Here is a 12737-nt window from a genome sequence, read left to right as displayed (position 1 = left end):
TTAACTTTATAATATTGCCAACTGATAAATTATAATTTTTCATTTGAAGGAATATATTAAAAAGTTTATTGAGACAAGGTCTCAATATGTAGGCCACACTGGGCTGTACTCTGGGTCACATTGCTAAGATTACAGACTAAGACTACAGACTATCATCATATAAAACTTTTTTTGAGAAAAGTAACCCTCTGAAGATAGTACCAATCTATTATCTAGTAATCAGAGGGAGAACAGGGAGAAAAGATTGAGGGGGGTCTCCCCTTGGAGGAAAAATATATTCTGTATTGCCATTGTAAATTTTCTAAGTTACGATGCTTTCATCAATATATAAGGATGAAAATACCCATCTCATAGGACTTCTCTCAGAATCACTTGAGAAAGCCAAGTATTATTTGGCCTATATGTTCTTTAAATGTTTGGGTTTTTTTTCCCTGTAGTTTACTTTTGGTAATACTGAAATGAAAATAAGACATTAAATGATTACTAATTAAATGAAGTATTGCTTATTTTTGGCTTTAATTTTGTATCTAACAAAACTACTGAAAAAAGTTTTAACAACATTTAAGACTTTAAATTAGAACATAACTTTTTCAATATTTTCTAGTGACTCTGCAGATGCTGTACAAGCTAAAAACTTCAAAAGTATTTGAAAAACAGAAGGTAGGAGAAGGCAAACAAACATGTGAAATTGTAGAGGAAGACCCATTTGCCATTCAGATGATTTACTGGTGTCCAGAGAGCAGAATATTTTGTGTATCAGGAGTCTCTGCATATGTCATAATTTATAAATTCAGCAGACATGAAATTACAACAGAAATAGTGGTAAGTTTCTTAAAATTTAACTTGCATACTTAAATTTCTTAAAGTAACTATTGTAGATTTGAGGAACTATTTGTATGATTTTTAGCCATTAAGAGTACTATTTAAATTGCTGTTACTTAATACAACATATCACAGAATGATTGTTTTAAAATGACAAAAACAGTATTTATCAAAACTTAGCATGTTTTTTTAGCTCAAAAATATAAGAACAAGCTAGGGGCTGGTGGCTGATACCTCTAATCCTAGCTACTCAAGTGGCTGAGATCTGAGGATCATGATTTAAAGCCAACCTGGGCAGGAAAGTACATGAGATCTTATCTCCAATTAACCACCAAGAAACTGGAAGTGGCGCTGTGGCTCAAAGTGTAAAAAGTGCTAGCCTTGAGCAAAAGAGCTCAGGGACAGCTCCCAGGCCCTTAGTTCAAGCCCAACAACTGACCAAAAAATAAAGAAAATAAAAATAAATAAAAGAACTGTGTGTTTTTAAGTTATCTTCTCATAAATTAAATACCACATTTTTTCCAATTTTTTTCTCTTTGATGTTACATTATACCTTTGTATTGCCTTGATGTTACATTGTACCTTTGTATTGCTTTGATGCTATATAAACCTAGCCAAAATTAATTCCTTCTACTCATTTCTGCTATTAAAATTTTAATCTATCATTTATATACTTTTATTTATAAGCCAAATTATATATAATTATAACATACAAATGATGTTTTAAAATATTGTAAAATGTATGCCTGTATATATTATTCCAAATACACATGCATACCTATCTACCTACACATACACACACATATATATAGATATATATACACATATATACAACATATAAATACAATTCTGATTTATTAGTACAGGCTTTGTTCAGTAATTTTAAAGTTTAATTTGTATTTTTTTCAACTAAGTTTCATAGTCATTTGTCAACCACAATAGGTTATTTATAATGATTTTCTTTATAGTAATATTTTTTTGGGGGTCGGTCATGTGGCCTGAACTCTGGGCCTGAGTGCTGTCCCTCAGCTCTTCAGCTCAAGGCTAGCACTTTACCTATAATAATATTTTTATAGGGTAAAAATAATTATGGTGCTAACTTGCCTAATCTTAATATTTAAACCAGTGAAATGCTCTGATTATTCAAAAATAATGGTTCTCTTAGGATAAATTAAATTCATATAAGATGTCCATTTTTTTCTATTTTACCCTGTGTATTTTTTCTAGAAGTCTGTATAGGCTTCTACTGTAACAGCTAAGATTAATATTTTTTATAGTATTCTGAAAGCCCAGACCTGAAGTCAGGTAAACCTAAATTTTAATTCTATCTTTGCCACTGAATATCTGTAAAACTCTGAGCTTCTCACAAGGCTGCTAGTCAATGATAAAGACTGGGTATGTTTCATTATATCATTAATTTCCTTTGTGAATAAAATGGAAAAATTGATAATAAAAGTAACTTTTTCATTGAGTCTCATATGATTATATAAAGACATTAAAGAAGCTTCTTAGTAAGCACTCAATAGTTGATTACTGTATTATCACTATTAGAGTGTTTTGTAAATTTTAAAATAACATTTTTTTTGTCATTCTTCTATATTTACCAACCCATACTGGCATTTTTATGAACTTTTTTTAAGTCTCAGAAAAATGAGGGGTTTTTTTAGAATGTAAAAAATGTAAATGTAAAATGTAAATGTAAAAAATTTACCTTTTATATTTTAAAACAAATGTTTATTATGAAATCAGTCTTATTTTTTTATGTGATTTTGTTGGCTTGAACTCAGTGCCTCATGCTTTGCTATGCAGGTAGGTGCTTTACCATTTGACTCACAATTTCAGTGCCATGTATGCTTTAGTCATTTTTTAAATATAGTTTTATATTTTGGCTTAGAGTCAGACTGACATCTTCTTACCTTTGCTTTGCACATAGCTGGGATTATAAACACCCAGTTTGTTTGGTTTACATACTGTTCCTGCCCTCTGCGTGAATCTTAATTTGTGGTCCTTCCAGTCTTCACTTCTCAAATAGCTGGGATTATAGACATGTACCACCACATGCAACTCATAAAAGTTTTAATTAAACATTTAATGCAATCATAAGTTATTAAATATTTTTAGTTTTAAGAAATATTTTGGGATCATATTTTTAATTCCAATATAAATTATCAACAGTATCATTATTAAGCAATTCTGGCAAAGCTAAGGAAATTAAACAAATTAAAGCATAGTAACAAAACCCCAAATGGGGAGATTCTTCCTTGTTTGTTTTTGCTTCTTTTAGTGTCTTCCTTTGAGCCCAAGCTGCCCTTATCACCTAATCCTTGTGCCTCCTCTGGAATTACTGGCTGGGATTCCACATGTGGCCAATGTGTAATTTCTTTTGGAAAAATGTTACTGAAATAGTGCCAAGTAAAAATGAAATGAAAAGTTTTTTTTTTTTAACTAAAGGGTTTTGTACAAATAATGTAATCACATAAACTCACACATCTAGTTTTAATTTCTTTCATTGAAATAACCACAGTTGTTTTCTCCTGTATTATATTACATATAAGATTGTAATTTATAGTTATCCTAAGAAATACTTGTAGAATAAAATTTTATATCTAGTGATAGGTATTTTTCTTGTAATTCTAAAGAATTAAAATTTATGGTTTTGTGATTACCATTAAATAATTCATTACTTCAGTTCTCAGCTATTCTATAATTTTAAATTGAATTTATTAATTCTAAAATTGTGAATAATTACAAAATATATTAATGTGGTTATTATAATCCAGATTAAATTAAAACTTGATTTTTTAAGTCATTAGAGGTACGACTTCAGTATGATGTTGAAGATATTATAACCCCTGAACCAGAAACAAGTCCTCCGTTTCCAGATCTCTCATCCCAACTTCCTTCTTCAAGGAGTCTTTCTGGGAGCACTAATACTGTGGCTAGTGAAGGAATAACAAAGGACAGTATCCCATGCCTCAAGTAAGACTGAGTACCAAATTCTAAAATAATGTGCATTATTATCATGTGATTCTGAAGAAATTTTCATCCTTTGCTCACTTATTTATATAATTGTATTCTTTCCCAGAAAGAGCCAAAGGAAACCTGGTTTTGATAGAATGAGAAGTTTGGCAAGGCAAAAACTTGGCCACCAGTTTGGTATATTCAAACAGTAGGAAATTTCTAGGAATCAAGTTACTGTTACTTCTGTGTTACTCAATATATCTAGCATCATAATCAAATTTGTTTCTTTTTAGCAAAGACATCATTATGATATAGGTCCTCTAATTATTTTTTTTCTGTGAAATGTAAAAAGAAAAGGGAGAGAGAGAAAATAAAGAAGAAAAACTAGACAAATACCAGAAAATCAATCTGGTAGTGAAGATGAAATAAAAACAATTGTTGCAGTACAATAGAAGGATTGTTTTCAAATATAATGAAAATCGTAAGGATAATTAAGAACCAAGGGGAAAATCATCAGTATGTTCAATGGTTAGTGCCTAGACAACATATAGAAAAATTAATCCAAGTAACACTATTCTATGAATTCAGTTATGAGTGGTTCTTCAGTTACATATAATGCTTTGCTAAACTGTATATTAGCATCCATCTTTAAATCATTTTCATTACCTGAATTTATACTTTTATATCTACATTAGCTGATTAATAAACATTTCAATTAGCCAGTTCTTTGTTTTAGCAATATTATAGCTATTACCAATAATACATGTTTGTTCAGTTATTCAATTTTTCCCCTTTGTGTCTCTGTTCACCTACTGAGTAGTCATAATATGATTTAAAAAAAACTGGAGGGAAGTGAGAGAATTAACCAAAGAATAAATATCTGGTAAAAAGTGGTGCTGTAGTTCAAATGGTAGACCACTAGACTTGAGCTGAAGAGCTTAGGGACATAGCCCAGGCCCAGAGTTCAAGACCCACGACCATCAAAAAAGAATATGTGGTAAAAGAATGTTCCAGGTAGAAGGAACATCTAGAACAAAATCTTAAAAGTACCTAGCATGTTTAGGAAAATTAATCAGTCATTGTTGCTAGAGGTAAGGGAGAGGTTAAAGTGCTAGGAGATGAAGTTACATAGGTAACAGAGGTCCATTTATAGAGCATTATAAAGACCTTGTTTTTTATTCCAAATGGGAAAAAGGGAAACCATTGGAGAGTTTTGAAAAGAAATAACATGATCACTAGATCACTTTAATTGCTGTGTTAAAAAGGGATTCAAGAGCCAGCTAGGTGTCGGTGTCTCACGCCTATAATCTTAGTTACTCAGGAGGATAGTAGTTCAAAGCCAGCCAGGCAGGAAAATCTGTGGGACTCTTATCTGAACTGCCAAAAAAGCCAGAAGTGGCACTGTGGCTCAAGCAGTAGAGTGCTAGCTTTGAGCAAAAGAAGCATAGGGATAGCACCCAGCCCCTGAGTTCAAGCTCCAGGACTGGCAGAAAAACACCACCAAAGAAGGATTCAGGGAAAAGTAGTGGTATGAGATCAATAAGGAGGCTTTAATTGTAGATGACATTAAAGGATAGATTATTCATTTTAGTAAAGCCTGGATGTCCACTTCAATTGAAATTTTATGTAAACAGTACACATTTTTAGCATCACTTCATCCCTATCACTTCATTGAACATACTTTTAAAAAGCTATTTATTGTAAACTTGGATTTAAATTTAAACAGACATTGTATGTTTTTACTTTACACCTTTAACTAGGATGGTAGTTTATTTGCAAAGTATGTGATATAGAATAATTTTTTTCTCCTGTTCTAGTGTTAAGACAAGACCTGTGAGAATGCCTCCAGGCTATCAGGCCGATCTTGTTATTCAATTGGTATGGGTAGATGGTGAACCTCCTCAACAGATTACCAGTCTTTCTGTAAGCTCAGCATATGGAATGTAAGTTTTTAAATCTTCTTTGTGATTTGTGTTTGTATATTTTTAGATATTTCATTTAAAATATCTGTTTATCTTAAAAGTCAGAAGAAGTTCATCTTGGATTTTTTAAATTGAACATAGTATAAAATATTAAACTTTTACTATGATCATTTCTTTTGTGTGTATGTCAAACTTTGATTGTGATCCTACTCTGATGTGATTGGGAAGTTGCTAGAATATTTTTGTACTTGTACTTTTATGTTTGGTTTTGTGTTTTCTGTCCTTCAGAGTTCACTAACTATTCAAATTTATCTAATCTGATGATCAATTCATCATCTCTGGAGTTCAATTTTAATTTTTTTATTCTCTACCTCCATTTAGTCCTATAAAAGATACTCCCTTCTAAAATTATTATTCTTGTTTTTCATTTCCTTGAACATGTTGAATATAGTCCTAATTATCCTTACATATTTTGTTACATTGGATTGTGTTTATATGTGCCAATTTGCTCTATTACATTTCTGTGTTTTTCAAATTGAGACATTAACATTATAACTTGAGATTCTACCTGATGTTACCTACCCACAATATTTCTATGGTTTTTGGGGGGGAAAAGGGGCCTTTAAGGGGGTTTGAACTTAGGATTTCAAGCTTGCTAAGCTGGCACTCTACCACTGAGCCATGCTTCCAACCCTATTTTATACTGGTTATTTTTAGGATAGACTCTCACTTCTGCTCAGAAGCATGCCTGAGACCTGATCTCTTACTTTTGACATTTTTATTGTTGTTGGGACCACAGGTGTGTGTCACCATGTCTAGTGTCCTTCTATGAAGATGGGGGTCTCATGGATTCTTCTGCATAGATGGGCCTGGTACCTTGATTCTAGCAATCTTAGCCTCTTGTGTAGCTTTAGATAATAAGCACATGCCAGTGGACCCAGCTATGGGTTGAGAAGGGTTTCATGAACTTTCTGCCTTGGCTGGTTTCAAGTCTCTTGACTAGTTAGGATAATAGACATTAGCCACCAGTACCCAGCTATAGTCAGCTTCTCTCCTCAGATGTTCTAAACTCTTGGCATCTTGAACTTCACTCTGTCTCCACTGAATCTTCTGCATCATTTCCATAGTTTCACTTATCATTTTCTCAAGAACTCTGTAGGGAAATTAAGTCAGGCTCCTTCATCATGACTTGTAGAGGGCCCTGAGGATGCTTCAACATAGTCATGTTCCCTTGAGTCCTGCATGCGTTCACTACCTCAGATAATCTTGAGGCCATATTTGACCAAAAGCCACTTTTGCCTAATGGGAGTATTGCTAGACAATATGCTGTGCTTCTGCTGAGCCTATGGACAGAGAAAAGCATGGTGGCCATTCCTATTGAGCCTTGGTTTTTCTTTTGCCTGTTCTGAACTGTATGTACTTCAATCTATCTGGAACTGAGAATCTATAACATGGGTTCCCTATAGGCATTCTAACACTGCTACATGTTGCCTGGCCTCTCAGGATGTCCTTTGAAAAATAGGTGGGTATCTTCATGACCCTGCACCTCTTGCATTCTGCATTCCTACAAAACCAGCCTCATGTAGGTGGCACAAAGCTCTGCTTTCAGCTGGAAGAGTAGGCCCCCTGGGACCATAGTCTTAGAGTTGTTCATTCTGTACAATGAAGTTTTCATTTTTTTAATTATGTGAGATGATAACAATTAGTGAAGACACTACACATGTTTGGTCCTGAAAACCTGTATGAATAACCAAATAAACAATATCAGTTGTTTCTACTCCAGAAATACTCATTCAATTTGTGACATATATGTGAGTTGGTTGGCTTTTCATTTTTTGTGCTTACCAAATTCCTGAGGTAACCTAAGGGAAGAAAGATTTTTTTTGGTCTATAATTTTAAAGGTTTCAGTTTATAGCTATTCGTTCCTATCAATTGGGCATGAAGTGTAGCAAGAAATACATAGTGGAGCTAAGCAGTTCACCTCATAATGACCAAGAAGTGAAAAAAAGAAAGAAGTGGTATCCTGTTTCCCTCATAGGCACACCCTCAGTGACCTAAAACCTTCCATGAGACCCTATTTCTTAAAGTTTCCACCAACTCCCAATAGCACCAAATTGGGGACCTATAAAGGAGCTTTCTAGATCCAATCTATAGTGTTCTTCCCCATGTACCACAAAGCTTCATATCAATCTCACAATGCAAAATATATTCAGTACATTTCTAAGAGCTCCAAAAGTCTTAACTGCTCCAGGATTGCTCAAATTTTCCAATCCTTACCCAGGCACTAATGGCTCACATCTGTAAGCCTAGCTACTCAGGAGACTGAGATCTGAGGATCATGGTTCCAAGCCAGCCCAGGCAGGAAAGTAAACTACTCGGAAAAAACTGGAAATGGCACTGTGGCTCAAGTGGTAGAATGCCCGCCCTAAGCACAAATAGGTTCAGAAACAGTGCTCAGGTCCTGAGTTCAAGCTCCAGGACTGTCAAAAGGAATGAAGGAAAGAAAGAAGGAAAGGAAAGAGGGAAAGATGGATGGAGGGAAGGAAGGGAGGGAGGAAGGAAGGAAGGAAGGAAGGAAGGAAGGAAGGAAGGAAGGAAGGAAGGAAGGAATGAAGGAACGAAGGAACGAAGGAACGAAGGAAGGTGGTAGGGCGCTAGCCTTGAGCTGAAGAGCTGAGGGACAGTGACCAGGCCCAGAGTTCAGGCCCCACGACCAGCAAAAAAAAAAAAAAAAAAAAAAAAAGGCGTAAACCTAGTAAGAAAATAGTAAATTCCATGGCTCTAGCTTGCCACACCAGAGAAAGTTGGACTCTCAAAGGCTTGGGCAACCTTTTTGATTTTCTATTTACTTTCCACATAGCCATCCTGTCAGGCTGGCCTTGTGTTCTGCCCTTCAGCTTCCCATAGCAGGAATTTCATATTCTTGGCATCTTTGTTTTTATTGGGTCTCCGTTGAAACTTCAGCTCCAGTATCATACTTTCATGAACCTGTTGGGACACAGATGTCATATAATACCTGGAATCTCACATTTACCTGAAAATCTGAGGGTGAAAGCTTCCTTAATTTCTGGGTTGTGCTTATCTTCAAAACCATCATCATATTGATAACACTATTTGTCACCATTGTCTTCCTAAGCCAAGCCCGCAATAGCCTCTGGGTATCTTGCTGGGAAAGATTTCCTTATTTATAGTTATTTGAAAAGGTACTTGATTACGTATTTAGGCATTTGTATCAAAGTGTGACATTTCTTGGCCTATGTGTCTTTTGCATAGCAAAAACATTTTGTATCTTTTTCTGGTTGGTGTGGTCTTGCACTCAAGGCCTTGGTACTCTTCCTGAGCTCTTTTGCTAGATTAGTGCTCTACCACTTGAGCCACAGTGCCACTTCTGGTTTTCTGGTGGTTAATTGGAGATAAGAGTCTCATGGACTTTCCTACCTGGGCTGGCTTTGAACTGCAATCCTCAGATCTCAACCTCCTGAGTAGCTAGGATGATAGGCGTAAGCCACCGGCACCTGGCTTTGTGTCATTTTCTTTGGTAAAAAAAAAAAAAAGACCAAGTTGAAGATTGGGTTGCATAATCAGTACCTAAATGATAAAACTGTTAGTGACATGTTATTTCAGTTCAACCCAAGTTTTTCAGTAAGTAGTTATTACACTATGAGTCTATCTTATGTAAAAGACAAAGGCTTCTTTTTTTACTTTAAAATATTCACTGCCCAACATCCCCAATCCTAGACAGTATTTGCAGTTGTGTTATATTTGACAGTAAAAAAATAATCAAGCTTGTGATACATTTTAGTTGTGAATTTTTCTCTCTCAGAGTTGCATTTGGAAACTGCAATGGATTGGTTGTGGTGGATTTTATACAGAAGACAGTACTGTTAAGCATGGGGACCATTGACCTGTACAGATCAAGTGACCTCTACCAGAGGCAACCAAGGTCTCCTCGAAAGAATAAGCAGTTCATTGCAGGTAGGAGAAAATGGGTTATGAACAAAATCTTTCATTTCTTTTACTTTCAGATTTATGAGTTTTCTGTGATATTATCTGAATGCATGGTAGTATTAACTCAGCATGACATATTACTATAAGTAAAATGAATTGTAAATAAGTAAATGAGTTGTAAGTAAATTACAAGTAAAATGAATTATAAGTAAGTAAGATGAACTGGGCAGAAACTGAAAATCTTTGAATGGGCATTGAAAGTGACTAAAGTTCATTTGTAAAATTAGGGTTTTCTGGTTGAAAAAGCTGCTTACAATGCTTGTGTTAAACAGGTTAACTTTCTTCTAATATATCATGCCCTGTTAGGAGTAAAGTCTTTTGCTACTTTTAATATTTAACTTCACATTGTACTGTCACCTTGTCTTCACAGTCGGTGACTTTTTTAGAAGTATTTTTATAAACACAATAAATAGTATTTATTAACATATTTAAATACTATGAAGATTGCTTTTTTGGCAGGACAATTAATTTTATTTAGCTATAAAAGAAATTAAGCTTTCAGTTACTTAATATATAATACCAAACTTTGATATGCTGGATTATCTAAAATTTTACTATAATTTTAGTGTCTATACAAATAGTTGGCTTTATAAACACCACCAAGATGTTATATTTTTGTCCACTGATAGTCTAGTTGATTAAAAAAAATAGGCAAAGGGTTACAGATGGGAATGCTTCTATAGGATGTTACATTTTTTTTCCACTGATAGTCTAGTTGATAAAAAAAATAGGCAAAGGGTTACAGATGGGAATGCTTCTATAGACTAATGTGTTACTTAAATATTTTTTTAAAATTGTACTTTGGTATATTTAAAATAATAAACTGTGTATTGAAAACCTTTATTAAATATTCTCATGAACAGATTTTTATAATAATAACTTAAAATTTGATGTGATATTTTCCAAATAATAAGTGTGTCCAATTTAACATTAGAATGAAAATAAATGAATTTTCATTTTGGAGTAATGAAATTTGTTATACTGTCTAAATTTCAAGTTTAAAGTCCTTTCAGGGAGACAAGTTTCTCCTTTGAAACCTGTTGGGATTTCATTAGGCATGTCAACTTTTAACAATGTTTTAGGAGTGCTGGATGTTGTTCTGCCTCTACTACTACTAGCTTTTGAAAGAAAATTAGAATAAGAGAAATTGCACATATATATATATAAATAATATTCCCTCATAACTAGGACAAAATAAAATTGAATTTTGAAAGTCCAGAGCTTCTAGTATAGGGAGAGATTACAGTATTGAATGTACTTCTTGTCAGAAAAGTAGCACACCTTCTGATAGCATCTAAGTTACTAACTAGATATCTAGACTGGGGTGAAAAAGTGAATGTTTCAAAAAATAAAACATTCAATTCAAAGTTGGTAATCCTTAACAATTACAATCACAACTTATTTTTTTTCATTACTGGGATTTGAAATTAAGAGCTTGCAGTTGTTAGGTAAGCACTTCATCAGTTGAGACCTGTCCTCAGCCCTTTGGCTTTAGTTATTTAGTTATTTTATGCAGGATTCCTCACTTTGGCCTGAAGCCACCCTTAGACTGTGATCCTTCCACCTATGTATCTCCTTCATATCTGGGAATACAGAAATGCACCACCATGCCAATTCACTTTTTCAGATGATGTTCTAACTTTTTAGCCCAAGTTGATCTCAAATAGTGATCCTCCCAATTTTCATCTCCCAAGTGGCTGGGATTACAGGTATAAACAGAATGTGTGATCTACAGCTTAGAATATTGATGACTTTAAAACAGGGATACAATTTCTATTTTTAATATACAAGTTAACTATCCTGAGTGCAGTTTATACTACAAAAAAATTAACACTAATGTCCCCAATGTTTTATAAGAAAATTGAACACTAATGTCCCCCACCTTTCTTTTTAATTTCTGAAGGATTATAAAAATTATTTTGATATTAACAAACTAATTTTGCCTATTATTAATATAAATAAGTAAACTATACATAAGAAAAATATGCCATCAATTTATATATTTGACTAAATAAAATGGCAACTGCATTCTCATCATCCATCTCTCACCTCTTACTTTCTAGTTGATTTATTTTTAATATCTCCTCTAATTTGGTTACCTGATCTTGCTGCTATTCCTTCATTTTGGCTGTTCTAGATTCTGGTATGATATCACTTCCTTTCACTTTAGATTATTTTTCTCTCTTTCTTATGCCTGCTGCTGATGCTGGTGTTCTGGCATGTTCCAAAGACAACTTTTGCATGCGTGGCCTGTCTAACTTTTATCCTGATTTAACGAAACGGATCCGTACTTCCTATCAGAGTAAGTTCTATAAAGGTTAGGCTAATAGCTTTCTAAGTCATAGTGCTTGAGTTAAGTCTGTATGTCAGTGCTCCATAATGTGTTTTCCTTAAAACACATTCAGCATGCATGCACATTTTTGTTTTGTTATGAAAATGCAACCTGATAATTTTAATTTAAAAACTGTATGTATATTTTGAATCATTATTGTCATGTACCCATTCACACATATTCTTTGTTTTAATATTTCTTTTAAGCCATACTTAACTAGGTCTGATTAGTCCAAGAATCACTGTCTTTTTTTTGGTGAAAATACCTACAGAGGAGTTACAATTACATGGGCAAGATAATGAAGAGTCACTGTCTTTTGTTTTAAGTAAGAAGCTCTGTGATGTCCTTGCAAATAATAAACTTGGTTCAATATATTAATACTTGAATGTTTTCAAATTCAGAGAATCTTCTACTTTTGGCCATTTTATAGATTGATGTACAAGTGCCACACCGTTTGCTTATATTTCTTGGAGACAACAAAATATTTATAATCCTTAATACCTTCTTATCAAAACAGAACATCCAAACTATATTTCTATAGTTAGTGATTTGAGGTATTGATTTTGTGAAATAAAGATTTAAGCCACAAAAAAATAGTGAATAATATTTCCTTTGGTAGCAAATAGAGAGTTGAAGATAAGTGGAACAGACAATTCTAAAAGCTGGTGCAGTAAGTGTGGGGAATAAGTGT

At 33.7% G+C, this 12737-nt stretch overlaps 1 protein-coding gene across 6 annotated transcripts in view; it reads left to right on the top strand.

Annotated features, from left to right (window-relative positions):
- Positions 1 to 12737, top strand: part of Stxbp5l (syntaxin binding protein 5L) — a 195335-nt gene that overhangs the window by 119845 nt on the left and 62753 nt on the right. For 4 of the 6 annotated variants that reach the window (XM_070030123.1, XM_070030120.1, XM_070030121.1 and 1 more), the window contains exons 16-20: positions 605 to 822; positions 3629 to 3801; positions 5601 to 5726; positions 9530 to 9681; positions 11945 to 12016. In XM_070030123.1, the coding sequence (XP_069886224.1) occupies positions 605 to 822; positions 3629 to 3801; positions 5601 to 5726; positions 9530 to 9681; positions 11945 to 12016 (741 nt within the window). The remainder of the gene's footprint in view (positions 1 to 604; positions 823 to 3628; positions 3802 to 5600; positions 5727 to 9529; positions 9682 to 11944; positions 12017 to 12737) is intronic. The other 2 variants (XM_070030125.1, XM_070030124.1) reach the window with 1 other exon arrangement.

The sequence above is a fragment of the Dipodomys merriami genome, unplaced genomic scaffold, assembly GCF_024711535.1.
Source record: "Dipodomys merriami isolate MVZ:Mamm:240054 unplaced genomic scaffold, mDipMer1.0.p SCAF_2, whole genome shotgun sequence".
In the NCBI taxonomy this organism is placed as follows: Eukaryota; Metazoa; Chordata; class Mammalia; order Rodentia; family Heteromyidae; genus Dipodomys; species Dipodomys merriami.
This window is presented reverse-complemented; position numbering and strand designations above follow the sequence as displayed.